Raw genomic sequence first — 27,763 nt, 5'->3', positions numbered from 1 at the left:
CAGAGGCAGAGAAACGAGGCAGCGCCTCTTCACGTCAGTGGGCGTGGCTTCTCATCAGTGATGTATGAACCAGGTGTTCACTGTGCATCTGGATCTTTACTCGATATCTGTTCAGGTGTCACAGTTTGACACAAAGCCAATGACGACACTCTGAACTTAAACATTTCACACTTTTAAGACAAACTCATAAAACAGGAACCAAATAAAAAAAAAAAAAAAAACCTGAAGGTTTCACAAGAAGAAGAAAATCTAAAATAAACGTTGATAATCTGAGCTGCTGTGGACCAGATTTGAAAATGAATAAATTAAACGCGTGAGCAGCTGCAGCAGTGGTAACAACACCCAGTACTGAGGAATCAAACACTGCTTGTGTCTCAGTAGGATCTACACATTGTAACTTCTTCCCTCATTAAACAGAGCTGAAGCTCAGGAGCCGGTTTGTTCTGCTGAAACGACCTGGAGACAGGAAGTTTAACAGCAGAGCAGTTTCCTGATGATGAAGAAGAAATTATCGTTTTTTAGCTTTTTAATGTCTCTGCTGCTATGAGAGAAAACAGGAAACAGTAAGTAGGTGATCGACGACGACTCCTCTGAGCGTCCGCACCTTTGCTTTCATGCTGCAGCTGGAAAATGAAGAGAACAAACCAGCAGCAGGTCTGTCTGGTACGGTGGCCCAGAGAGGTCAAATCATCACAGCTGAAGAAAACACACTGAGAACTGATTGAGAAAGATGTTTTCTGAATTTGTTTGGATTCTCCTCAGTTGAGCTTTGAAGGCCACCGTAGTTTTGACCTCACCAGTTTGTACACAACAGCGACAACAACAACAACATGTTTACAGTTGAGAGTCGACGGCTTCACTGACTCAGTACTGTGACTGAGGTTCAGCTTCACGTCTGATCTCCAGTGATTACGACTCAAATTCAGCAACAAACGAGCTCCGTTATTTTCAGTTTTTTTCCCTTTTTTCCAAATAGTTTCTATATTTAGATCAACGACCAATCAAAACAGCAGCTGCAGACACAGTTGACAGGAGAAGGCAGAAATAAAAATCCCTTGTGCTTTGTGCTCGGAAGTCGTCGTCCTCCAGAGGAACATGGCGGAGCCTCGACATCAGCACTTTTTCTCTCCAAAAACGTCGACACTGACGGAGTGGCGTCTCCGACTCTGATCGAACCCGTGAACTCATCATATTAATCCCTATATACAAACAGCTCATATTTACAGACGCAACTCTGTGACCGTCTCCAAAATATCTGTCGTTACTTTACAGCCCTGAGGAGGTTGTGACCTGAGAAGCTCTGAGGGTGTGTGTATGTACTCGCTTATGTGTGTGTGTGTGGGTGTGTGTGTGTGTGTCCTCTCTGACTGTGTAAACACTATACCTGTGTATAAAAATAGAAGTCGCCCTTGGTGTTAGTGGAGGAATGTTGGAGGCTGAATGAGACCTGAGTTGAGGCTGCGTCTCAGAAATAAAAGCTTCAATGTCTCTGTTACAGGAATCAGGTTTTTTTTGTTTTTTATTTCTGTTCTGCTCGTTCAGGAGAAAATCAGACCTGATGAGACGCTGGTGGAAGATGAAACTCGTGTCTCGTCCAAATATTTGATTAATTCACTTTCTCAACAGTCACTAAATTAAAACTTAACCTCGGACGTTTACTCTCGGAATTACTCTAATTCCAGCATATAATCATGTAATCAATGGTTTATAGCACAGTGTATGTATTGCTAAATGTTTATATATTTATCTGTGAACAACTGCCACTCCACATTTAACTGTAGCCACTGTGTAAACTTAAATCACAGTGTTATAAACCATTTATTAAATGTTTACCAAGTGATTATAAAGCTACATGGAGGCCTTACTAGAATAAATATATGTTTGTGTCTCTCATTATTATTATTAATATTATCATCATTATTATTTTGGTTGGTTTCATCAAATTTATCTTTTGATCGACAGGTTGGAAACCAGCTGATCCAACAATCAAACTTAACAAAAAAAAAAAAAAACATTTCAGGATCATCAGTGTGTACCGGTAACTGGTTTTGTTTTCAAATTAAAAGACCGTCTCACTCTGACATCTGTTGTTTTGTTTACTGACGGTGCAGAGAGAGTAAAATATCAACATCTCAGTTTCTTTACACGAAATCTAGTAAAACCAAACAGCTGCACCATGAGAACAGAAACTCAGATACGTAACCAGACTAAAGAACGTGAGTCTACATCAGAAACTTTAGATGAGGAAGCTGATCACTAATCAATACTTCTATATGCTTGTTCACTTTAATCATTCACAGATTGTTTTTTAAAGGTTTGATCTGTAGAGAAAAAGAATGAAAAGGAAGAAAATAGTTCTCCTGCTCCTAAGTGAAAGAGGTGACGACATGTTCCCAGAGAAACACTGAGAGGTCCAGACAGTGTGTCCTCACAAAGACAGAGGACGGACTGAGACGTACCGGACGGATGGACAGTAACAGGCAGTCAGCAGGTGAGACGACGCTCTTCTATAATAAAGTAAATATGGTCATCACTGAAGACGACAGTGATGAAGCTCAAAAAAGGAACTGGGAGAGAAATCCAGATCAGCTGATGAAGATGATGATGATGATAAAGAAGACGATGCTGATGCTGATGATGAAGAGGATGAAGATGACGATGCTGATGATGAAGAGGATGAAACCACAAACATAAAACTCTTGTCTGAGATCTCCTCCAACGGTCTGAACAGAGGGAAAGTGGAGCTGAAATCAAACGTTTCTGGTTCTTCTGACATCAGAGAATCAGAGGAGGTTTTTGACGGTCGTCACGTCCTGCTGCTTCCACAGTGACCAAGGCATCAAACCTGCGGTCGCCGTCTTGAGGAGCTGAGCTGGTCCTCCTCTCAGAAGTTCTGCTGGCGGCGTTTCTTGGCCTCGATGGCGTCCATGATGGGCTGCCTCTTGGCCTGGTAGCGCTGACGGATCTCCTCGATCTCCTGCTCCATCTGAGGGTCCAGAGAGGCCAGGCGGAGCCGGAGCTCCTCCACCGACCACGAGCTGATCTGAACAGACACAGAGAGACGAGTCAGCGCTCGACATCACGCCAGTTCACCTCTGACCTCCGACCTCCGACCTGTCTGTGGCTGATAACGTGAATCATAATTCTGTCCATGAAACCATTTATTACCAGATCAAGAGGAAGCTGATTCAAACTTTACTAAACTGATAATTAAAATAGTTAAGGATTAGATAAATATAACAGTTCTAACACTCTTTATCCCTGTAGCTCAATAATGAGACAAATGATAAGACAATAATGTTCAGCTTTGATTAGGTTTAGCTACATGTTTTAATTACTTTAATTATCAATCGTATCATCATTATACTTAAGTATTTTTCCTCGTTTACAGTTTAATACGACTATCGATCTTCTCAGAGTCAGACGGAGGCAGAGCTGGATCACATTGAACAGCTGAGGTGTTCCTAATAAAGTGACCATGGAGTCTGTGTTTCATCTATCAACAACTTTTAACCAAAAATCTTTAAAACACAGATTTTTTTACATAATCAACAGTCAATTAATTAATGTGATTGTAAAATGAACATTTAAACATCTGTCAAACATCTGGTCAAACATCTGCAGATGAAGACCATCTCAGACTCAGACTACTTTATTGTCCATTGAACTTAAATAAAATGGAAAATTGTCTTTGGCACTGGTATGGGTTGCACAATATACACACATCATAACACAGCAGATAAACACATAACATTATTTAAAGAAAATCAGTGCATCATATATGCTCTTCATGAAATATTATATATATTTATATAAAAGTGCTATAAAATTAGCAGAATGTGCTATAAGCAGAGCGAGTTATAGTCAGTTCTAGCTTCACTCATAAAAAGTTACATTTCAGGTGTGTGTATGTGTCTGTGTGTGCACTGGGTGGTAGATCTTGCAGGACCTATTTGAGCAGTAAAAACGTTTTATATGCACAACGCACAACGACAGAAAGCATCAGTCAAGATACAAACTGGAGTTTATAGTGAGATCGTTTAACTGTTTCCACACGATGCAAAGATGGCTTCACTTTGACTCAACATCTGCAGCGTGGAGCTTCACTCCACATGAGCTGGTCTGTCGCTGAATAAGAGGCCGGTCTGTGAGCTCGTGAGCCGTCTGTACTGACGGCGTCTCCTCCTGAGCAGGTGGAAGGTTTCATGAAGCTCGGAGATCAATCACCAGAAGTCCATTAATGGATACTGAGGAAAATCTTTGGTCTTAAAATATCAGCTGATGACCGAGGTGTCTGATCTGGAGTGGATCTATTTTAGAGGCTTTCACAGGCTGCAGTGATCGACCCCCCCGCCCCCCTCCTCTCTGGACCTCTGATAGGGACCTGGTGCCGGCTTCAGCCTCAGCCCCCGGGGGGTTTCCTCCTCTCGGCTTTTACCAGCAGCACTTTGCTCTCAGGCTATTTATTACCCACAATCAATGGAGCTGAAATAACACGGCGTCCTCGTCCACTACAGATAACCATGAGGACAGAGATAGAGAGAAGGGGGTGGGCTTCAACTGGACTAAACCAGGGTCGAGGTCAAACGGATACTAGAACCAAAACATCACATCACCTCTAAACATGAGAACGTTATTGGACTAAAACCTGAACCAGCGTCGTTCACCTCGACCTCAGTCCACTCGCTGAACTTCCTCCTCACGTCAGGATAAAGCAGAGGAAACATCGACATGTCCTCACGTCCTCCTCTCACATCCACTACGTTTATCAATACTCTGATATCAACCTGAAGAAGACCATAATCTATGTATGACACGTATCCATGTAGCTTCTGATCACCCCCGTCAGAGTAAGGTTATGTTCAGTAAACAATAACATCATAATAAGACATGTGGAGTTTGCACAGCGTTTTACATCAGTCGTAAACTTCTGACAAACGTGTGCTGTTCATACTAACATTTCAATGGAGAAGTGTCATTTGTAAATGTTTTGAAAGCACATTCTTTTAACCACAATATGGTTTACATGTAAACTGATGATGGCCGACAGCAGGACTCAGACTTTCTGGCTCTAAATTAAAATGAGATTATTGTTAAAACCCAACATTTGCTAAACAACACTGTTTGTCAGTTATACACGTCTTACAAACATCTTTGTCGCCATTCGTCATAACTTTCATTTACGTCAACATTTGCCTGTTTCTGCAGGTTTTCCAGGCATCTACTATTTATTTATCACTTAATCTGTTGGTTAAAATGTGAGAATTGTGTTCATTTCACAATCAGATCAGACAAAGAAGTAAATTTGAGATAAATTTATTCATTTTCTGTTGATCAACCAGTCGACTCAGTTGAAGAGGATTAAGTAGAGGGGAGTTTTTAGCTGAAGCATTTAATCAATTAGTTCATGTACAAAATCTGGAGACTATCTGATGTCATCTCACCTTTCACACACTGACATTGTTAAACTGTCAGGCTCTCTGCTCACACTGACTTCAGGTTTTGATTTTATTTCACTAAACATTTTAACTCAGTTTTGTTCAAAGCATTCCTTAAACAATTTTCTGACACATAATAAGGAAATAATAATTAATCAAGAAAATCATCACACCAATCAATACTGAAAATGCTCATCAGTTAGTTCCACAGTAACAGCTGTGAATCTTAACTCCTCACACATGTTGTTTGTTGTTTGCAGCATCTGTGTGGTCAATAAACATTTTTACTAAACATTACCCTTTACACTGTGACACCACAGGCTCCATCAACATCTGTCCGCTGAAGAAAAACTCTACTGTAAAGTTATGAAACATTTATCACAGTGTGAGTGAACAGCTGACACACACTTTGCTCCGAGACTCACACACTGTTTCCCACACACGAAAAGACACAGAAAACAAACGTGATGACGACCAGAGTCAATGGACCGAGTCAAGGCAGAAGATTTTAGATCATCGTTACCTCCACAGATCCGCAAGAAAAAAACTAAAATGTTGTTTCCTCAAAATCTATAATTCATATGTAAGAACAGTTTCCCTCAGCTCTAAACACTCTGCTCCTGCAGGGGTCTGAATTTTTAATTTTAATTTGCATCTCTGATAGCAGAGCTCGCTGGTTCTAGGGAGAACAATTAGAAGACAAAGCTCGGCTGATAGTGTAATCAATGTTTCTGTAGAGTTGATCAAATGATTAATAATTCAGACAATGAAACAAAAGGACCCCAAATAACAAATCAATGCTGCAAAACAAACCTACAAATCGGCCTCATAACGATTTTAAACTGTTTTAAAACATGTTTTGTTTAAGAAAAAACACACATACAGTTAGACATCAGTGATGTCAGGCTGAGATTTAACCTCATGTTAGAGATGATTCCTTTAGAGGAGAGGTTGTAAGAGAGGGTGGAAAAAAAAAACAATAAAGGAAGAATAAAAATAGACAGAAGAGGAAACACAGGGGGGGGGGGTTGTAGTAATAGAGGGAGATTGGTTGTTCTTTCTGCTGCTCATGAATAATGGAGGTCGACCAGTCGACTGAAGACACAACTACAGTACACACCACAGGGTGAACACAAGCCTATGTACACACTATATAATAAAGCACTATACAACACACACACACCGGAGCAGATAACGGTTCACCTCTACACTGAATGTGAAGGTGCGAATATATGAAAGAAATCATTTTATCATCTACAGGATGTTTCATGAACCTACAGATTTACATTCTGGGTGTTTTTAAAAAAAAACTGTCTCTTGTTCATCACTGAGAGGATCTGAGGACCATCCCAGTAGAAGAAAATGTTGATCAGAGTTTTGGACGAGACAACACATCACATATGAGTTTGTAGAAAAAAAACCCATCAGAAAGCACAAACACAGAAACAGCAGACAGATCTAAAATTAACCCGCCTGTTAATACGCGTGTGCCGACGAGCCGAAGAAACGAGCTCTTCATCCTCACATCAGAGTCTAATGAAGAATTAAATCCTCCATGTGAGTGGAGTCTCAGAGCTGAACGGCTCAGTGAAGACGGTCCGTCGTGTTTGACTAAACCAGTGTAGAGACGCTGGGTGTCTCTGAACCAAACCTTCATCCTCTTCATCAGTCACTTTATAATCTGGATGAAGATCTGGATGAAGATCTGGATGAGACACGTCAGTCACACCTCGTCCATCAAGTCTAATGAGGCGGTCACAGACGAAGCTCAAACATGCCTCCTGTATTTTACTATATTACGTTTTCTTGGTTGAACCTGAGGAGCTGAGGTTTGAAGTAATAACAGTGAATCTTATCTGAACTAATCCAGGCGATGTGGACGGACGGCGAGGAGGGAAACGTCTCTTGTCAGACACACAAACCATAAGAAATGAGTTAAATCTGCTGTGAGACGATCAGCTCACTGAGGATGATCCTGTGTGAGTGCGGAGGTGTCAGCGCGTCGAGCTACGTACAGTACCCAGTACCCACTGAAAGTGACGGTTGGTTGGTGTGTGTGTGTAAAGTATTAACGATCCAGGAGAACGAGAGTGAAAATCAGGGTCATCCCGCGGTTACCTGTCACTGTTTGTTAGAGTAACATCTTCAAACACTCACTGACACACATGCCTGCACACACACACAGACACACACACACACACACACACACACACACACACACACACACACACACGCCTGTGCTCTTTTAAAACTTAAACGTTCACTTAATGCTGATGTGTTGTCACAGATTTCAACGTTTCTCAGCTTCTTTACTTCACCCAGAGTCACTGCTGTTACCGTCTAATTGAGTTTGTGTTAATTATCATCGATAATTGTCCCACACACAGATTGGTGGTTGTTTCCTGCTCGGCTGTGGAGCGATGAGGCCTGGTGTCCTCTGGGTGTGTGGAGCGGAGCAGCAGCAGTGTGGTCGACCGCGTATTTAAAAGGTCATATATTTAATATTTAATTCCAGCAGCAGCCATTTGTCCTGTTTAAAGTCCCGAGCGAGACAAACGACCTCTGCTTCCTAACACACTTCAATCTGTATCAGCCGACTGCTGCATCATACACACTCAGAGCATCGACCGGGATCAGAATTTATTACAACAATTTACAGCAACAGGGAAAGTTACAGTGAAAAACTAAAACCTTTAATGATGTGGTTTAAAATCTGAATTCAAATCTTTCATGATTAGAGGTCGTCACAGGTCTGGACCCTGATGACACTGTGGACCTGAATAAAACCAAGAACCAGCACCAGCCCAGAACCACGTGTCAGACCAGGTCTGGTCCTCACCGCATCAAACTAGGAAGCAACAGTGTCAGATATCCACAGAGTGCTATTTATCATGATTCTGTAACTTTAATTAGAAGCTGAGATCAAATCTGAGATATAATAAAACCTAAAAACACTGAACAACATTTTATCAGCTGATATTTATCACACTGAAGACAGAAAAAGGGTTCAACGCACACACGCATGCACACGCACACACGCAGAGCTTTAACTCACCACCTCCAGGTCTCCCTCTCCAGGAAGTTTGCGGTTGTCTGCGTTGTTCTCTCCTCTCCCTCCTCCCTCATTGTGACTGTTCGCCTCCTTCTCTTTCAGCTCAAAGTACTCGAGGAAGGACGGCTTCGCCGGCTGCATCGTCTCGTCTCTCCCTGTAAAACACAACATTTACTTTACAGCAGCAGATTCACAGAAGTTTGTTTTGATCCATCCGTCCATTGGCTACGTCACTTGTTGTCCATGCAGGGTGGGGTCACCTGTCCATCAGAGGGCGGAAACACCAAGACAGTTTTGAAGTTTTTCCTTTCTGTATGCGGATGATCAGTGACAGCAACCCACAGCCACAGACATCACTTTTTAACCTCTCTGATAACAGGATTTTACATCTTGGGTTGATTTGATTATATTTTTTATAGTAGTTTAATGTTTTTCCAATGAAGACATTAAAACATTAAACATTCATAACATCATTAAAATGAAATGTACAGAGTGTGCAGTTGAGATAAACAACGGGCTTCATCACAAATAGTGGAGCTATTTGCCTGAGTGGAGCAAATCAGTGAGTTCAGCTGTTTGATTCGTGGCTTTAATAAAGTGCTGCTGTGGTGAACCGGACTGCAGCCTCCACTGCCACTGCCCAAACACATCAGACTGCACATGCACGCACACACGCACCGTTAGATGAACATCAGTGTTACGTTGAAGGTTTAAGACAGGTGTAAAGTGACATCAGCTGCTCTCAGCCTCGCTGCGATTTGACAGTAAAGTCTGCGACCACATTGAGCGGAGGAAACTCTGATGTCACACCACAGGAAACTGGTTTATGTGAGCACTTACGATACATCTGTGACCAATTATCAGGTCGTAATAAACGGACGAGACATCACTGGCACGGTGACTCAGAGGTTGAGTAGCGTTTACATCAGAGAGGTCAAACGGCCTGAACTGATCATTACTGTTCACAGGTTGCATTCAACAGCAACAGCTCAGTTCCCTAAACCGCACATCAGTGTATCTCCATATGACTTGTTAAATAAATCCTCAAGATAATGAGCCACAGCTCTGCCTCAGATCTTAACAGTATAGTAGTAAAATCAATATATTGGGTTCAGAACTGAAACCAGGAACTCTTCGTAGATTTTTGATGTTGTTAAGACGAAACAACTGATAAAATAATCGTTGGTTCTGGTGCTCTGGACGTGTTTCGTCTGTGTCCTGCTGGTCCAACTCCGACATTAAACGTTCAGCAAGGAAACAAACCATCCGTCATCAGACTGATCGAACCGATAGCCACCTAGCTTTTATTTACACTGCGTGTTCTTAGCTTGATAACAGTGACAGTTGGCTCACATTAGCTCACTTTGGCGTTCTCCAGCATCTCATCACTGGTCCTGTGGTTTATTTACTTCTCTCTGCTGCCAGGTGCCTCGACTCTGGAGGAGTCAGAAACCAGCAGCCGTTTCCCCAATATGGAGGTTTATCAACACAAGATGAGAAAAGGCCAGAGCTTTAAAAACCCCTCCTTTAATGTGTCTTTGATTCCAGTTTGTTATCTGGTAACCGAATAAATTATCTGACTGGTGAAAGACTCTTTCCCACTGTGCTTCATCCTCCCATTAAACTGTGACCTGCTGTGCTTTGTTGGTTGCTATGCCGACCCGATGTAGAGGCATGGTGAGGGGTGTTTCCTGTGTCTGGTGTTGGTTTTATTCCTCTGGATGAACTGAGATGTTATGTAGGTGAACTCATTACTGTGGTGGCTCGCATCACAACTGTATCGGTGACACACATCTTACAAGAGGAAAGGTCAAAGGTGAGGAAACCCACTCAGCGGCACAAAAAGACGCTGTCAGGTCATGTCATGACACAGTGTGGGATCATGGGAGTTGTTGTCTCCAACATATTGTTGATTTATAATAATAATAATAATAATAATAATAATAATAATACATTTAATTTCTAATGCACTTTTCATCAACAAGATCTCAAAGTGCTGAGTGCTTTATCATAAGCATTGCTGTCAGTGTTTCAGGATGAAGGAGCGGAGACTGATGCTGGCCTTTGTTTTGATAAGTTTCTCTTTAAAGCAGATATCAGTGGAATGTTTTTGTTAATATAAGTCCTAAATAGTCCTATTTTCCGTCAGCAATCACTTACATGAAGTATTTCAGCCTAAACACGAGTCTCTCCGTCACTCTGCTCTGCTGTAACCCGAGGAGAAAATTTTCCTTGTGGGATACAAGTGTTATCCAATGAGGAGAGAGAACGGCATGAAGGGCTGTGTGTGCAGCCAAGGGATGCGCGTGAATGTGGTGACGTAGCACGAGGACCAATTGATGCCTGACAAGGGCGGGGGCTGCTAACTCATGGTGCGTTCAAAGAAACTCGTACTTTGTGTTTTTCCTTCCTGTGAAGTCATACCAGTTCGATCTGGTACGAGTTCACGGGTCGGAAGTTACGAGTGGCCGTTATAGGGAACTTTCACAGACAACAGGATGGTAAAAACACGAGCTACGGGTTACCTGGAACGCTACCAAGTCGTAGTTGTGACTTGAAGCTGTAACTTACGGTTTCAAAAGCCTGCCTTGAACGCAGCATTAGCCGAAACGGCCGTGAAGCTGATATCTGCTTTAACTGATGAACCAGACATTCAGGAGGTTTTTCACCAGCAGTTGAATCATCACAGGAGAGCACTTCTCTCAACAAAACTAAAGGACCACAGGATTAACACCAGTAAAATAGGCTTCATAAAGTTTTGTAAAGCTTCACTTTATAATTCTGTGCCTCGGTGACGGATGTCGTAAACCAACCAAGGTGTGAAAAGTATACATAAGTCAGACACTCTGATTGGCTGTGACAGCACCCGCTGGAGCCAATCTATGTGAAATAGAGTAACATGAGTCCAGATGTCACTTATAAAGGTGGGAGAAGATAACTGATCGTAAACACAGAGACAGAAGCAGGACTGCAGCAGAAAATCGATAAAACCTGCTCCAATACTTTCCCAACTTTTAATGTAAATGTATCTATTGAGGTCAGTGACTCACACAGACCAACGGTTGAGAAGAAAAAAGGAGAAAAAATGCTGCATCTTGAGCTCAAATGTTCATGGAGGAATGACGCTCTGAAGACAATGTGACACTTGGAAGTGTGAACGCTTCATGCAGCCAGAGTGGGTTAAAATTCACAGATTTCTCTGGTTTGAGACGTGAACATTTGTGATAATGTAACAACACAACTCAACGATATATAAAACAGAGATCTGGTTGTTTTTAAACACTTCTCTGTGAAAATCTGCAGATTTTGACCGGGATTCTTCCAAAGTGTGAGTGAAGTATTTAATGATTTTTCACTTTAAACTTAAGCCAAAAACATACAGTTGAGTTCTATGACAAACGCAGGGAACACATGGTATATCTGACCATACATGGCGCAGGCTCAACGTTAATGGAGCCTTGTTTAAATGTTTTATAACATCCACTGTGCACATGTTAAATAAATTACATTTTGGGCAGATACTTAAACACATCCTCCTGACCCATGACATCTGCATTGTGGTCCGAATCTGAACTCTTTGTAACAGAGGAGAGAAAACATATTTACTTGTATTTAAATAATAAAAAATATATTTAAAATAAAAAAAGAGGAGAGTGAGAGGAGAGGAGAGGAGAGGAGAGGAGAGGAGAGGAGAGGAGAGGAGAGGAGAGGAATTGAACAGGCTCAGTTGCTGCTGCACCCATATGTTTTATTTTCCTAATGAATAGATTCTCATGACATTTCAGCCTTTGTCATTTGTCCACACTCTGACAACAGATGGTGAGGCTCGACAAGAGGAGGGAGTGTTCAGATCTTTTTACTGGAACATGAACCGAAATGATTTTATTTCAGCCAGCTGATTAATTACGACCCTGAGTTGCCTCCCTGCACAGACGCTGACTCGGATCAGCTGATGAGCCTCAAAGACAAAGAGTCATGCAGAGGTTTGTGCCATCAGTGTTTGTCATCCGCTAACGAGCCCATTACTTTGTTCCATCTTCTCTAACACCGACCGGTCAGATCATTAATCACCTCACAGCCGTCACAGCTCAGCAAAATGTCCACATGTTTGTGTTTTCTGTGAATTAAAAAGTAGAAATGTTGCTTTTTCACTGGTGTTGTTTTTTAAGCTTAAAGGGATAGTTAAACATTACATTCGCCAATTGCCATAATATAGCAGTAGGCTCATTACCTTTAATTATCGGTGCATGCTGTTTTGAGATCCACGGGGCAGAGACGCAAGCTGCTCAGTGAATACAATGGAGGTGAACGGTGCAGGTCCCCTGTCCCTCATCAAACTCATCAAATACACAGTCCAACAACTCCAAAACGCTATGAAGCAAATACTCAGAACTACTTGCACTTTTTGAACTACTTTTGTCTGGAAAGTAGTTGCGGCTACGTATTTGCCTGGAAAACAACTCCCGTCTCGTAATCTTACCAAGTCCGTCTGCTGACTGCTGTCGAACCAATCAGAGTCTATATCAAAACATCTGCAGCTCAAAACAACAGGAGAGCAGTGGTTGATTCATATTTCTGTTTTAATTCTAGATTTTCTCATAAACTTCCTCATCTGCCTTCTTTGGGCTCCCGTAGTTCACACCCACTACAGCCCAAAGACACTCTCTAAACAGCAGCCAACCATAGTGCAATCAATAATAATAATAATAATACATTTTATTTGTAAAGCACTTTTCATAAAGTAATCTCAAAGTCTGTAGTCACTTTTCATTGCACTGTGTATGATAGGACAGGGTCACAGCAGAAAGCTATTACTGCTGCAGTTGCACTGCATATTGCTGAGGATATGTTGATCGTATATAAAGGGAAGGCAACAACTCTCCCACCCTAAAACTTAATAATTCACTTTAAAAGACAAAAGGGAAATATACTTTACTTCCGCAGAGGGGACATGAGGTTAGCCTTTGCTCAATTTTATTGATAAAATAAAAAGCACAACTTGTTTTGAGTCATTTCTTTGATTGTATTTTCAGGAGGAGAAGAAAAACTGAATAAAAATGTAAATTAGTATTGAGTTGGTATTTTATTATTTAGGCTATATTGCCCAGACATAATTTGAACTATGGACACGACTGTGCTTCAGGCCTCAATGGGATTTGAGTGTGTTAACAGAGACTGTTGCTGCAGCCTCTGGACCAGATTGAAAACCATAGCTTAGGAAGGAACCTGAGGGTTTTCCACAGTTATTGGTTACGGCCACAGCAGAGCGGCTGTAGCTGTAGTGAGCGCTGCCCTCTACTGCTGCAGCTTCTTTAACCAACATCAAACTTTAATGAGGTGCAGAGCTGGGAGAGCTGAGCAGGTATAGAGACATTAGATCATTTAACAGAGCTCTTACAAACAGGAAACCACAGAGCTACAGTGTGCCTGTACATTTCACTATAGTGTTTGTTGGATGTTGCTGTATAAGAAAACTGAAATTAAAAGGCAGAGTGATGTCAGAGATAGTTGAGGAAGCATGTCAACTATCTCATTGTTCAAACTGACATCATGGTTTATTTGCATTTCAAACAACATACATACAATCTGACTGTTGATAATTGTTGATGATGAGATGATGAGGAAAACTGACTTAAATATCATATCTCCTGTCCTCTACTGCTGTTTAGTGTCAGTGCCTTGCCTGTGTTTTATTGCTGGGGGAAGAAAAAAAGCTTTGAAATAAAACTATAATTATCTCATGAGCTCAGCTGCAGTAAATGTCTGAGCTGATATTAAAACAGCATTTAGATAAAAACTGTTGTTTTCAGTCATAAAGATGAAGCAGCTGCTGTCAGGGGGATGACTGTACGAGATCTGAGAGCACAGAGGAACAGACTGGCGACAGATTCACACATATCTTCATCTTTAATTCTTCTGTGCTATAAATACTGGACTGTATTATTGGTAAAATATCACAACACAACTTTGACCGAATCTAAAATTAATCAAACTGCTTCTGTAAATAAACTCAGTGTGGTGTCAGAGATATCTGTAGTTAAATGTTATCTCTTCATCCCAAACCAGTTACCTCTTTGTTGCTAACAGTTAGACACCATATTGGTTTCAGATTGTCCATCTTCAAATCTGGTACAAAGATTTACTTGGATTCAAAAATGAACTGATTTCATTCGAGAGTCAAAGGTCAAGGGCATGCTGGCCTCACAAAAGGGCGCCATAGCCTCTTGAATTACATATCTCAGTGACTCTTTAAATTCCAGGACTCAAAGATCAATTAAATAGAATTTAGTAGCTAAAGAAAGTCAAAAGTCACAGTGACCTCACAAAATGTGGCTCTGGCCTGATGAGAACAATATCACCTCAAGTAAGTCCTTTAAAATTGGGCATAAACATTCATTTGGACATCAAGATGGACTGATTAGATTAGGTCAGTGTTGATTCACAATGCATATTGTGAACTTGTGCACTATTATATTATGTTTCACACAGATGTTTAAAGCCCCTGTACAGACTTTTCATTTAGTGTTGATTTTGGCGGCCCCTGTGGACGAAAGCGGTGGTGTTTTGCCGGAATGAAGACTGCATTTCCCACTGTCGTGAAGACGTTTGTCTGGCCGGCGCGTGAAAATTTGTTTTGGAAAACGTCGGAAAGAAGACGGGACTTGCTTTGAAAACTTTTTTTTTTGTAGTAATGTATCTATTCGTATTGTTTCGTCAGTGGTCCGACCCGACCATGCCTTCCAGAGGTATAGAAATTAGACTACTTAGAAATAGCGTATCTTCACACTGATGGGCTCATTTGCTGTTGTAGGTAACAGAGAGACATCAGCAGAAACCAGAGACTTTTGTGTATCCAGTTAAAAGCTCCGTACAGGGGCTTCAACATTTTCTTTGACTCTGGATAAACAGGTATGCGTCTGGAACTAGTCAAAGTGGCAAAGGGGTTACGACCAGGAGGATGTGACTCCGCTGATAACAAAATTAAATTGAAGAAAATATAACACAATTAATGACTGAAAAGAGAAATGAATGGGCCATTTGTTTGAGCTTTGATGTTTTGTGAAAAATACACCTACACACTTAAGGTTGACCAGAGATGTGTGTAGGTGTAGGAGATGTGTTTTACATGTGGAATCTGAATTTAATATCCTGCTGGTGACATTAACAGACTACTGCTTCAATAAATCCTGACAAAGAGTGAGATAGAGACCGGGAGCAGACGACAATGAGCGATGAGCACGACAGAGAGGTTTCCAACATGGATTACAGTGAGTGAGGGTTAGTGGCTAATTAGTGTGAATTAAAAGGCTTTTTATTATTCAGTGCCATTACGAGAGGATGGATCTCTGATCTAAGACCTGATCCTCATCCTCAGGGCCTCCACCATCAGACCATTGTCATTTGTCTGGGACACACACACAACTTTGTATAAAACCACACAGACATTAAAGGCATAAAAGGCCACAGCAGATAGATACACACAAGTGAAGGATGTTGGGGTACTAATGTAATTATAAACTCTAAATGTTCCTGTGTTAATGCAGTTTAAACTGCCAGCAGTGGAGATCCATGCTAACTCAATAGTAGGACATCAGACAGGAGACAGAGCGCGCGTGCGTGTGTGTATTTATGAGTATGTACTTCAGAGATTTATAAATTGTCACTGTGTTTGTGCTGATGATCCTCTGTGTTTGTGTGTACACAGTTTCTTTTTTTATACTTAATTGCATCAATTAATGTCAATGAAACATTACCATTTACTCAATTTAAATCAATTTTTCCTTTTTGACCTCGGTCAGGACACACTGCATTCATGAAGCTACAGAGTGAGTCACTGTATAGGTATTACTCATCATCATGTGAATGTGCAAAAACACATGCATCTAAATAAATGCATACATTCATAAACAAATATGATAATGTATTTAATAAATAATTGGTTTTGTCAGTTTCATGTTACAGTTTCATGTTTACTACTTCAGTGATCGTCGTAAACATGATCTGTTTGCCGTATCATTGATATTTGGATCATGTATCATCACTGAGCTACTGTTGCTTAATCTGCAGCAGCTTCACGTCGACTTAATTTCTCAAATGTGCCATAGTGTCTGAATGTAGACGTCCCCCTCGTCTGTCACTGATGATGCTGGCAGCATTGCGTTACACACACATGTGTCTCTGTTTACATCTGCATCATGCATCAGCTCCGTTGTCTGCTGTTCCTCTGCAGCAGGGCAGGACATCGCCTCAGAGCTGCTGCTGCTCCTGTGGCGACCACATGCGTCTGATGAGGTGTGGGCTGAGGGAGCTGAGACATGATGACGTATCTGATCATCCACAGGGGCTTTGTTTTCAACAGCAAAGGGTTTTTTGGTGGTAGTTAGACACACACACACCATGTGCTATAGTGTCTCATTGGGGTTAATTCTCTGCGTATAAAAACACACCCACAGACGACCAGCACTGATGAACACAGTCCAACTGTTACCGAGACTTCAGTCCAAAAGCTTCCAACACATCCAACGCTACAACTCCCACACTGCGGTGAAAAAAAAGACCCAGACTGGCTGAAGCTGCACCATCACATCTCTCCATAAACCTCACACACCTCATTCTAGTTAATGTGCTCATGTGTATTCACTGTATCAAGTGGGATCCTGACAGGAGTCTGTTGTGATTGCCCCTCACCTGAGCCCTCAGACCCTGAAACAGGTTGAAGTGAAGTTCGAACTGCGCTGACCTCCAAGACTTTGTATTTACCGTGACAAACTGTGATGGAGTAAGAATTGTACTGGTACCAACCACTTCATCAGATGTTAAGAAACTTTCTGATAGTAACTGCAGTTACCATAGATTTACAGGCCCACGACTCAAAAGGCATCACACTCTGTGAGAGTGAGGGGAAACTCACTCACTATTCACCAGCCAAATACAACCAAAGCTGCCACACTACAGAAAACCAGCTGAGCTCCAGAGTCGATGACTATTTATTTACATATTCTTTACAGTCCAACAAACAAGTAAACAGACATCATTTACTATTAAAACCATAACAGAAGGGAAGCAGAAATGTTGTTTATTTCCTGCCCTGTGCCCATCAGCAGGAAGACAAAGTACTGAAACACACACACATGTGCGAACACACAAGCCTCAGTGAATGTGATAGTCACACTGTGCCCTCTAGTGGATAAAAGGAATAGTAGCTTTTTGATGGTTGTGAACTGATGATTTTGATGATTAATGGAATTTTTATCTTTGGAGAAAACACAAAGCCAAAGTTTTAATGTGTCGATCGTCTGATTTGACCTGTGTTGAGTAACTGTGTACAACAGCATGTTCCTCATCATTTAGTTCCTCTGACACTCTGAGCTCAGTCGGAGCCGATTCCTCCTCCCACTGTGTCACAGGTGATAAACTATGTGTGTGTAAAACACCTGTGAACATGTGGAGGATTCATCACCGTTATCATCTTCAGTACAGAACTGGTGAGTTCAAGTGCGAATCCAGACCTGCACCACCTGCGGCACTCTGATCAGGAGTGTGTTCAAAAGTATCGTCCCCTACAGCTGGTCCAGGTCAGACTGTGTGTGTGTGTGTGTGTGTGTGTGTGTGTGTGTGTGTGTGTGTGTGTGTGTGTGTGTGTGTGTGAGACTGTTTGTTTACAGTGACCTACTTTTCATTGTACCGTCCAGTTCCTCGTCTTCGTCATCGGAGTTGATCACCATGGTGCCGAGCTGCGACTGCATGGTCCCCATGTCCTCGTGTTCGATCATAGTCCGCGTTGTGCCGCCGAATGAACTCGCCAAAGAACCAGCGGCCCGGATGGTCCCTGAGTCTCCGGTCCCCGCTCGCACCATCGTCCCGTGGTCGACCTCGTCGTCATCCTGAAACACAGACAGAGAGTCCAGTGTGGCCATTAACAACAGAATTTGTGATTTTATTTGTTCATGTTATGGGAAGGAGGCCGGTTCATGTCTGTACCGAGTTGTCGTCATCGTCGGCGTCCTGCTCTCTTTGCTCCGCCTCCTCCTCTCTCTTCAGTTTGATCTCCATGGCATCAGTGATCAGGGCTCTGAGGACAGAGATGGGCTTCGCCGACTTGATAAATGGATGCTGGAAGGGGAAGGGACAATGAATATCAGAGATTGATTAACTGACTGATGAGACAAGAAAGTGAGTCAAATGTTTAACAACAGTCAAATTTGATTGTTTTATGCAAATATAACTTACTTATACATTAACAAAAACATTGACAAATATTGTCGAGATACCCTCAAAGCCTTAACGAACCTTGGCATAAAAATGGCTCAAATAATAACATGGTTGCTCCCTTTGAGAAGAGGCAGTTAAGAGACTGCAGTGTTATCATCACCCTTACTTTGACAGCTCTCATAAAAACACCTGAAACCAAACTAATGATTGTAATGTAACTGACAGATGTTTCTCCACCCACTCTCAGTGGAAGTGGCAGAGTAGAGTTCACACATTTACCTGTAACAACTGCGTGGCCGTCGCCCTGTTCTCTGGGTTCTTCACCAAACACTGACTGACAAAGTCTTGAAATGCCGACGACCAGAGGTTCGGGTTGCGAAACGTCGGAGGAGGGTTGGTAGGAATCATGAAGATGGCCTGAGGGAGGAAATATTATAATTCAATACAACCAGGATGAAGGTGATTAGAAAGTCATCAACACGTTATTTCTCTCGTCGCCATTAAACAGAAACACTTTCAAGAACAAGAACACACACACACACAACACACAACACACACACTGCCTTACCCTCATCGGGTGGATGTCGGCGTATGGCGGCTTCCCCTCAGCCATCTCTATGGCGGTTATTCCCAGAGACCAGATGTCAGCCACACAGTTGTAGCCGATCTCCTGTATGACCTCCGGAGCCATCCAGAACGGCGTGCCGATGACCGTGTTCCTCTTCGCCATCGTGTCCTGAGGAAGAGGAGGAGGAGAGAGAATATTCTACCTAAGACGTGTGTGGATGGACAAGATTTACACAACGAGTGGATAGAAAAGGTTTTACAGCTCCAGATGAACTGGTTGATGGACTGACTCACTTTGACTTATTTATCCATATATTCTATAAACATAAGGTCGAAATTCCAAGCTGACAAATCTGCTTAAGTATTTTATAAGAGCATTAGAGAGTGTGTGAAAGCGTTACAGCTCTGGCACACTTACAGGATCATCAAAAATAAATATATCTAGGAGAAAATGTATTTGTTGACAGATAAATAAGAAGAAAAGGGGAAAACTACCCTAAACTTTCACATGTTTGTCTCGTGACATCACACAGATCAGCCTTTTTATACGCAGGAAATAACAGGTGTAAATATGAAATAGAAACATAAAATGATGTCACTTCTGGGAATACAACAAGTCTTTCCCCACTCTAATCCAAATATCTGCTGTGAGGACAGCGCACACATCCAAACACACAGTGATGATCAGCTGACAGTTGTCTCTTACTGTGAGTTGCCCGGCGACTCCGAAGTCGGCGAGCTTGGCCTGACCCTCAGAGTTCAGCAGGATGTTTCCGGCCTTGATGTCTCTGTGGATCTTCCTCATGAAGTGAAGATACTCCAGACCCTTCAGAGTCGACTGTACGATGGAGGCGATCTCCTCCTCTGTGAGCTACACACACACACAAACATACACACTTCAGTCTCTGTCCCTCTTTATGCTCAAACAGAAACCACTTTGCTCCATGCAAACTGTGTGTGAGTGTGTTGTTTACCGTCTTGTTGCGTATCCGGATGATGTCAGACACTGAACCGGCTCCGCAATACTCCATGATGATCCACAGGTCGCTGTTCTTGAAGTAGCTGCCATAGTATCGCACCACGTGAGGGCTGAACACACACACAGAAACACACACCGTCACTACAACAGGTTTAACATTCAGTGTTTCTGTTGTTTCTGTCACATCAATGTATGTCATCCATTAGTTATATTTGAAGTATCAACATTTTCACTGATCACTGTGTTATTTAAAGTTGTTGGTTTAGCTTTGGAGTTGGATGAATTTAACTGCACCAGCTGATCAACACCAGAAGCTACAGACATCACAGACACCGGGGACACTACTTGTCAACAGTCACATCAACATGTAAACAAAGTGGCTCTGAGGGGAAACTGAAGCACAAACTGCCCTTTATGAAACTGTACAGAGAAAGAAAACTGAGCAAACAGTTAGATGACCTGGTTTATTTAGCATAAACAACAAAATTCCCCTAAAGATTTCTGTGGCAGCAGTGACCTGCTCTGTCGGGTGGAGGTGTTGGTTTGTGGGAAACCCCCCCCAAAAAACCATGATAACAGCATCTCTATGGACGGAAACCGTTTGTCAGATTAAACGATTGTAAAGAGCCTTTAATGTCATATGCCACAGCTTTGTCTCCATGGTAACACTGTGTACCTGTTGCACTGCTGCATGATGGAGATCTCCTTGATGATCTCCTGAAGATCCGACTCCACAGGAACCTGCTTGATGGCCACGATCTCCCCCGTCTCTTTGTAATTGGCTTTAAACACACAGCCATACGACCTACACACACACACACACACACACACAGACACACACACACACAGAGTCAGAGTCGTGTCACAGCTGCTCAGAACAGGAAGTGTGTTGAGACACAGGATGTGAAGAGGCAATGTTTATGTTGATGGGCACAAGAGGAGGGGGAGGAGCCTCACGCTGACGAACAGGAAGAAGTCGTGAGGCAGAGATGGAAAGAGATAGAAAGATAGAGGGAGAGATAGAGATAGAGGGAGAGAGAGTCATGGAGTACGAGTCGCAGACGGAGGTGTGGTCTCAGACTGACTCACCCTTCACCCAGCTTCTCCAGGATGTCAAACACTTCCTCCGGCTCCTTGGTGAGGCTGTCCTCACTCAGCTTCTTCAGCTGCCTGCAGGACAGACGGAGACGTGAGGGAGGAGGACGGACACGACAGGAAACTGAAAAGTTATCATGCTGAGACAGCGTGTGTCAGAGTTGGGCTGCAGCTAACGATTATTTATTATTGATGTCAAAGCTGTTTGGTCTACTGTCTCACAGTTCAGGGTGTCATCTTCACACGACAGAAATGAAACCACAGAGACTCAGTTCACACACGTAAAAATGTCAATGTATTACCTTTTTACACCTGCAGAGTGCAGACTATGTCCCTAAAGAAAAATTGTGTCAAGTTCTATTTTAACTAATAATATAGAGCTATCAGTCTGTTAATTTCACTAAATAGTTTATGTTCTTGCACAATGTGACAGACAGGCCCAAACAGTCAGAAAAACTACTCTTGTATTCTAGTGCTAAAAACTGTAATTTGTATGTTATATTTATAAAATACTTTTTTTTTTTGAATTGACACTTTTGACAAATTGTCTATGTATTGAAACTAAATAACAAACAATACTGTATCGATTCCCCACCACACACCTCATAAAAACAACTGTCTCAGCTCATTTTCACCTCTACTCTGAAGTTAGTTGTTGTTTTAAATGAATGGCTACAAGTTAAAAAATCATTCATTTGCTGTTTTTTCTCCTCTCTCCAGAAAAGAAATGACAAAAAAAAAACTAAAAATGTTTCAAGCTTAAATAAGTAAACCATCATCAACAGATCTTAATGTTTGGGTGTTTGGGCGTGGCGCCCACCTCTGCTCTGCTGCTGAAAACCCGCCAGATGTTTGATAAGGAGACAAAAATAGTGTGACGCAAAAATAGACTCAGTCGTGTCCCAGATGCCGTTGGCAGGATGATTACAGGAAGACGAGGAGAGGAAATGTCAAATTAAGCTGGTGTTCAATCACAGACACAAACTGCAGCACGACAGCCGTCACACCTCTGATTCCTGCTGCTCTCACACAGCGTCTGATCTAATGTTGGCGTGTGTGGAAGAGGCGATAAGATGATCTATGTTTCCTGAACACACGGTTGTCTACTGACATAAACCGTATTAATGTTGATACTATGACGATGTGACAGTGTGTAAGTGAGAGTGGACAATGGATCCTAAACCTCTGCTGTAAAGATGTGTCTCTGTGAAGTTGTTTCAGAAAACAACTTCCCTCATTTGTCTGAAGTTTTTCTCTGCTGCTTTTCTGTGGTAGATGCATCACATTTACATACAAAGTTTTAGAATAAACACAATACAAAATGTGGTCTCACATCACACACAGCTATTGCAGCTTTACTCACTTCCTAATATGTATGCATGTAATATTTATGCTACAACACTGATGCTGATGATGTTCTGCATCAAAAGCTTCTGCAAAATGACATAATTCTGCAAAATGACATAATGATGTAAACAATGAGTCATGTCAGTTGTGGAGTCTTTATGAACAATTATGAGGAATATTCAGTGCTTTTTCTATTCTAGTTTAAATATTGAAAATGAATGAATGAATCCTTCTGAAGAAGTAAAAGGTTGAATTCCAACAAGAGGGCGACTCTAACGTTCACCCTGCAGCCTCTCCTCTGGTTTGTCTGGTGATAACGAAGCTCTGGGACTTTCTTCAGACCCTCTGAGCCAGCGTTTGTCCTCCACCCTGTGCCGCCATCTGCCCCGCTGCCCGGCCGCCCGCCACAGCGACGTCAAGCCACAAACCACACAAGTCAATGACCCGTGCATTCGAACGCCAATCTACCGTAGCAGCCCATAATCTGCATCTCAAGAGGCCTCGGCGAACGTCTACAGAGACATGTGTTTTAATCACAGAGGTTAAAACTTCTGAACACAGCAAATATTTACTTTGCTAAATTTAAAATGTCCCTTGTTTGTCCTCAGCTCCTTCTCTTATTTCTCAAGTGCGTCTATTTCTGACACTGAGCTGCACAACTGCTGCTCCCGGACGAGAGCACGAGCTGCACGCAGTTTTATCTCCAAAGTCCCTGGTTGTTCTGGTTTTTGAGTAAACACACGTTCAATGTTTGAATTTAGTGGTTTGAATCTTATCACAGTGTCAGTCAACATGTGATAGAGTTCACAGTTTAATATCTTTGTTTTAGACATGATATTACACACTGGTTTGTTCCTCACTCTCACAGGGAACAAATTTAGTTCATGAAGTTTTGCACAATAGAAAACAGATCAACACATCTTACTAAGTTGTGGTCAAAGGTTGATTCCTGTGTTTGACGCACACTGACACACTATAAATGAACTGGCCCTGGGTTTGTGGGTTTGTTTGCGTAGATACATACGCACACATTTCTATTCTTTCTGTCCTAATAAACACCAACTTTCTCCATTTGTAAAATATGTGAAATTCTACTGGACATATTGTTTAATAATAATGTTGAGACAGTTGTGGTCCGAGCTGATCGGTTCTTCTTCTTCTACTACTGCTGCAGCTGTTTCTCTATAACTGACTGTCCATAAAATAAAGAACTAAACTAGAACTAAGTAAAAAAAATCCTTCCTAGTTTCTAAATGACATTAGAGACTTTACATGAAATACATCAACTGAGGTGCAGTGGTTTAGTGTCTGTATTTTTGATGCATTGTTAAACCTTATCAGAAGCGTGACCAGAGGTTGATGAATCTGCACAGATATTTGTGCTCAAAATTATTTTCACTTATAAAGTAAATAATTAATCATTTAATACCTAAAAAAAATGGAAACATAATAGTATTTAAACAGATGTTAAATAAAACTTCTTTGCACTTTTGCCGTCGACAGTGCTGTTATCAACTACAGAATAAAACAGGCCATATATGTTGTTTTTGTTTGCGTTGGACTATGGCCGCTCGACCTGAACCTCACGACCAACAAACTGTCAAACAGCCTTGAATGAAGCATGAGGACGAACTGGGACGAAGACCGTGATGAGACCCTGCGTCTTCGCCTGATGAGGAAACACTGGACGAGTGAGTGGACGTGATAAGAGAGTTTTACTGTCCTCCTGATAAATGGACAGAAATGGGAACAACTCAGTTCCTACTGTCAAACACAATCAACTCTGACCAAACACTTTCTAAATTAATGTCCCCCACCCTCCTCTGCTCTCATGTATGTTTTAGTTTTACAGATCTTCCCACAGATCGTCAATGGTGTTGATGTCATGTCAGGGCTTTGGGGGGAGGGACGGGTGTGGGGTGGTGGGGTTTGTGGTGAATTGTGAGATCTGCTCTGAATCATCGTCACCGACAGAAACCAGACGCTTTTCACTGACGGCACCAAAGACCCCAGATTAAATTTGATTGAACAGATTAAATTAAAAGTTGACTGTGCACTGCCACGCATTTGTTCACAAAACCCTAACCCACACACCTCTGACCCGCAGCAGCTACTGCACCTGCATCTGCTCTGAGCTGGTTCACTTAAAGCAGATTAGCAGAGCATCTTAGCCAACATGCACAGACAGAGTTACAGCATTAAAGAGGATCAGCTGAGCTTTGATGGTGACAAACACCAGAGATTAGACACAACACATCAACACAGATACTGAGCTGAGTTTTATACAACACATTCTGCTTATTACCATTTATTTAAGTCCAAAAACCTGATATGATATATTATAAATTGAGCTGTTTTACTGTCACACAGAGCTGTGACTTAAATTATTATCTTGATTATTGATTAATTCACTGACCATTTTCTAGATTAATTATTGAAACAACGTAAGAAAATCACAGGATGGTGCTTTAACGTCCCACAGTCCACAAATAATCGAGATAACTCACACCTGAACTGGCTGGGACCAGCTGATTTTGGGACGTAAACTTAAATGACCAAAAGATTTATTTGACAATATGAACAGTTCGTTTTCTGCAACTGACTAATCAATTAGTCAGATAATTGCTCTGGGACTAAGGGTATCTTTTTAAACCTTTAGATATTTCTAAGTACACAACACCTCTGCATTAAACTGTCAGTCTGTTATAACCCATTAAATATGGATTATTTTCTACAGTGGTTTATGATGTTGCCAAAAACCATCAACATGTCCTGAGTGTACTGTAGAACATTTTCATGGTGATATCTCTACTGTCATCTAGTTTTTATTAAATGATTTTATACAATTTGTATGTTGTAATGTTGTAAATTCTCGTTCTGGTCTTCTGGAAATGTAACGTTTCCATGTCATGTTTAGCTATATCAGTGTGTTATATCAGTCACGGAGGAGATTTATTAATCATAAACACACACACACACCTGCAGACCAACTGATTAATAATGATGAACAGGTGACTCCGGTGAGGACGGTGTCACTGTCACCGTCTCTGGCTGCTCTGGTTTCACACTGGTGTCCCTGAGCTGCAGGCTGCAGGACAGGGTCAGGACCAGTCCAAGGCTCTGACCTTGTCCCCCTAGCTGTCCCTCTGTCCCTGTCCCCTGTCTCTGAGTCCCTCGGTGTCCCTCAGTGTCTCTCTGTCCCTGTCCCCCTGTCTCTGAGTCCCTCTGTGTCTCTCTGTCCCCCTGTCTTTGAGTCCCTGTCCTCCTGTCTCTGTGTCCCTCGCTGTTTCTCTGTGTCCCTCAGTGTCTCAATGTTTCTGTGTCCCTCGCTGTCTCTCTGTATCCCCCTGTCCCACTGCCTTTAGTGTCTCACTGTCTCTGTGTCCCTAAGTGTCTCTGCCCCCCTGTCCCTCGGTGTCTCTCGCTCCCCCAGTGTCTCTGTCCCTCAGCGGTAGCAGCAGCTAACTTCAGCCCACACTGATCAACTCATCGGGGAGATGTCAGACCGTCGACCGGTCGGTGTCCCTCCCAGCCCTCCTTACCTCCGCGGGTGGTTCCTCATCTGCACCTTGTCCTTGTTCTCCATGTTGTCCCCCTCCTCCTCCTCCTCCTCCTCTGGTGTCTCCGCCGACTGGTCTCCGGTAGCCTTGTGTTTGTCAAACGCAGCCCAGGTTGTGAGCGCTTCCTCGGACGGCTCGTCGCCGCCTGCTAACAGCAGCTAGCAGCAGCAGCTAGCCGCGGTCCTCGGTCTCTCACTGCCGACCACAGCGGCTCCTCCGCCCGGCTCTCGGCGACACCTCGCTCCCGCTGTGAACACACTCCAGCCCGCTGCCGTGTCCCCCGGCCCGGCTCATCCCGGGACAGCTTCACACTAGTTGGACAAACCGCTCGGTGAGCGCCGTGACATCCAGGGGAAGAAACCAGGAAGAGTGAGCGAGGAAGGCGGTGCAGACAAAGGCTGCAGTACCGGGGGGCGGCGGGAGGGGGCGCCGCACTCACACTTCCTGTCATACTGTCCCGACTGTGGCAGGGCCGACTGCCCCGAAATGACGGCATTTTGCCCCTAAAATTTGAATTTTTCATCTACTTGCACATGCGCATCCAGTAAATTTACCTCACTGGTGAAATGTGGACGGGGCGAGTCAACAAATCTGAAATCTGTCATACAGGTGCCAGGCCAATGTGTGTGAGGAGGATAAGGAATGAAAAGGAAATGTGAATATTTGCCTTGCAAGTTGAACTATGGCCCAAAATTTTCTACTTGCACTCCTAAAATCTAAAGTTAGGGGCCACTGTGCTCCTGGGGGAAAAAAAGTCTGGAGCCATGTGTTGTAATACAACAACAATAACTAAATGTATCAAATATCCATATTTATCCAATACCCACTCTTTATTAAGAACCACACTGACTCTGGTTCCTCTGCTCCTCATCTGTGGACATGTTGAAACCTCCCTGACCCTGCTTCATGACCGTGACTGAGCTGAGCTCTCCTCCCACCTCCACAGGTGATCTGCTGCATCCAGGTGTGGAGACTGAGGTCACTGACCCTCTGCTCTGTCATTACAAGATAAACTGTGGACTGTTACACCATCTATGTAATATCATGTATCTGCTACTATTTTGTTATATTTAAATATTCAATTGAACATATTATTTTATTAGATAGACACTATCATTTATCCGGTATTTTTGCAGTTTTTCTTTCTGTTCTGTCATGTTGCTGCTGTAATTGTGTTAATTTCTGCACTGTGGCACTAACAGACGAAAATCTGCTTAGTTCGGACTCTACAGAAACAGACACAGTCCAAGCTAGTGTCTGAGTGGTTTTGGCTCCTGGCTGCAAACCAGAGTAGAAGATGATTGCATGCATGAACCAATTAAATGATTAATACAGAAACAATTCAATGAGTCCTCTCACTCCTGTCTCCCTATGGACTGAAGTTATTATTGATATCAGTCTGTGACAGCAGATCAATAGATTCAATTTAAGACATTTTCCGGTTTCCTCATAAAGTTAATTGATGAACATAAAGAAAAGTAACCATTACAGATGTCAGACAATATTTTATCAA

General features: G+C 42.4%; 1 protein-coding gene across 2 annotated transcripts; it reads right to left on the bottom strand.

Moving 5' to 3' along the window:
* Positions 1–1,673: 1,673 nt before the first annotated feature.
* On the bottom strand, positions 1,674–26,596 carry LOC310986612 (serine/threonine-protein kinase 4-like). 2 transcript variants are annotated; one of them, XM_083972589.1, is made up of 11 exons: positions 26,233–26,596; positions 21,338–21,418; positions 20,925–21,053; positions 20,244–20,358; positions 19,976–20,140; positions 19,271–19,438; positions 18,982–19,119; positions 18,472–18,603; positions 18,164–18,374; positions 8,494–8,645; positions 1,674–3,043 (listed from the first exon to the last, which is right to left on the bottom strand). In XM_083972589.1, the coding sequence occupies exons 1-11, from the start codon at positions 26,274–26,276 to the stop codon at positions 2,885–2,887; spliced, it is 1,494 nt and encodes a 497-aa protein (XP_083828715.1). In that variant the 5' UTR covers positions 26,277–26,596; the 3' UTR covers positions 1,674–2,884. The 2 variants fall into 2 exon arrangements, with proteins under 2 accessions (XP_083828715.1, XP_083828716.1); XM_083972590.1 differs by having other exon boundaries at positions 8,497–8,645.
* Positions 26,597–27,763: the final 1,167 nt, after the last annotated feature.

This window comes from Trachurus trachurus, assembly GCF_905171665.1.
Source record: "Trachurus trachurus genome assembly, chromosome: 5".
Lineage (NCBI taxonomy): Eukaryota > Metazoa > Chordata > Actinopteri > Carangiformes > Carangidae > Trachurus > Trachurus trachurus.
Note: the sequence above shows the minus strand (reverse complement) of the source record. Positions and strands in the feature narration are given on the sequence as shown.

What these genes read in the sequence shown, in the direction of transcription:
- LOC310986612 (XM_083972589.1), bottom strand. Translation starts at nt 26,276, where the DNA reads ATGGAGAACAAGGACAAGGTGCAGATGAGGAACCACCCGCGGAG. An exon ending in ATGAGGAACCACCCGCGGAG is followed by an intron (nt 21,419 to 26,232) that starts GTAAGGAGGGCT and finishes TCTGTCCTGCAG; the next exon opens with GCAGCTGAAGAAGCTGAGTG. An exon ending in CGGCCACGCAGTTGTTACAG is followed by an intron (nt 18,604 to 18,981) that starts GTAAATGTGTGA and finishes TTCCCCTTCCAG; the next exon opens with CATCCATTTATCAAGTCGGC.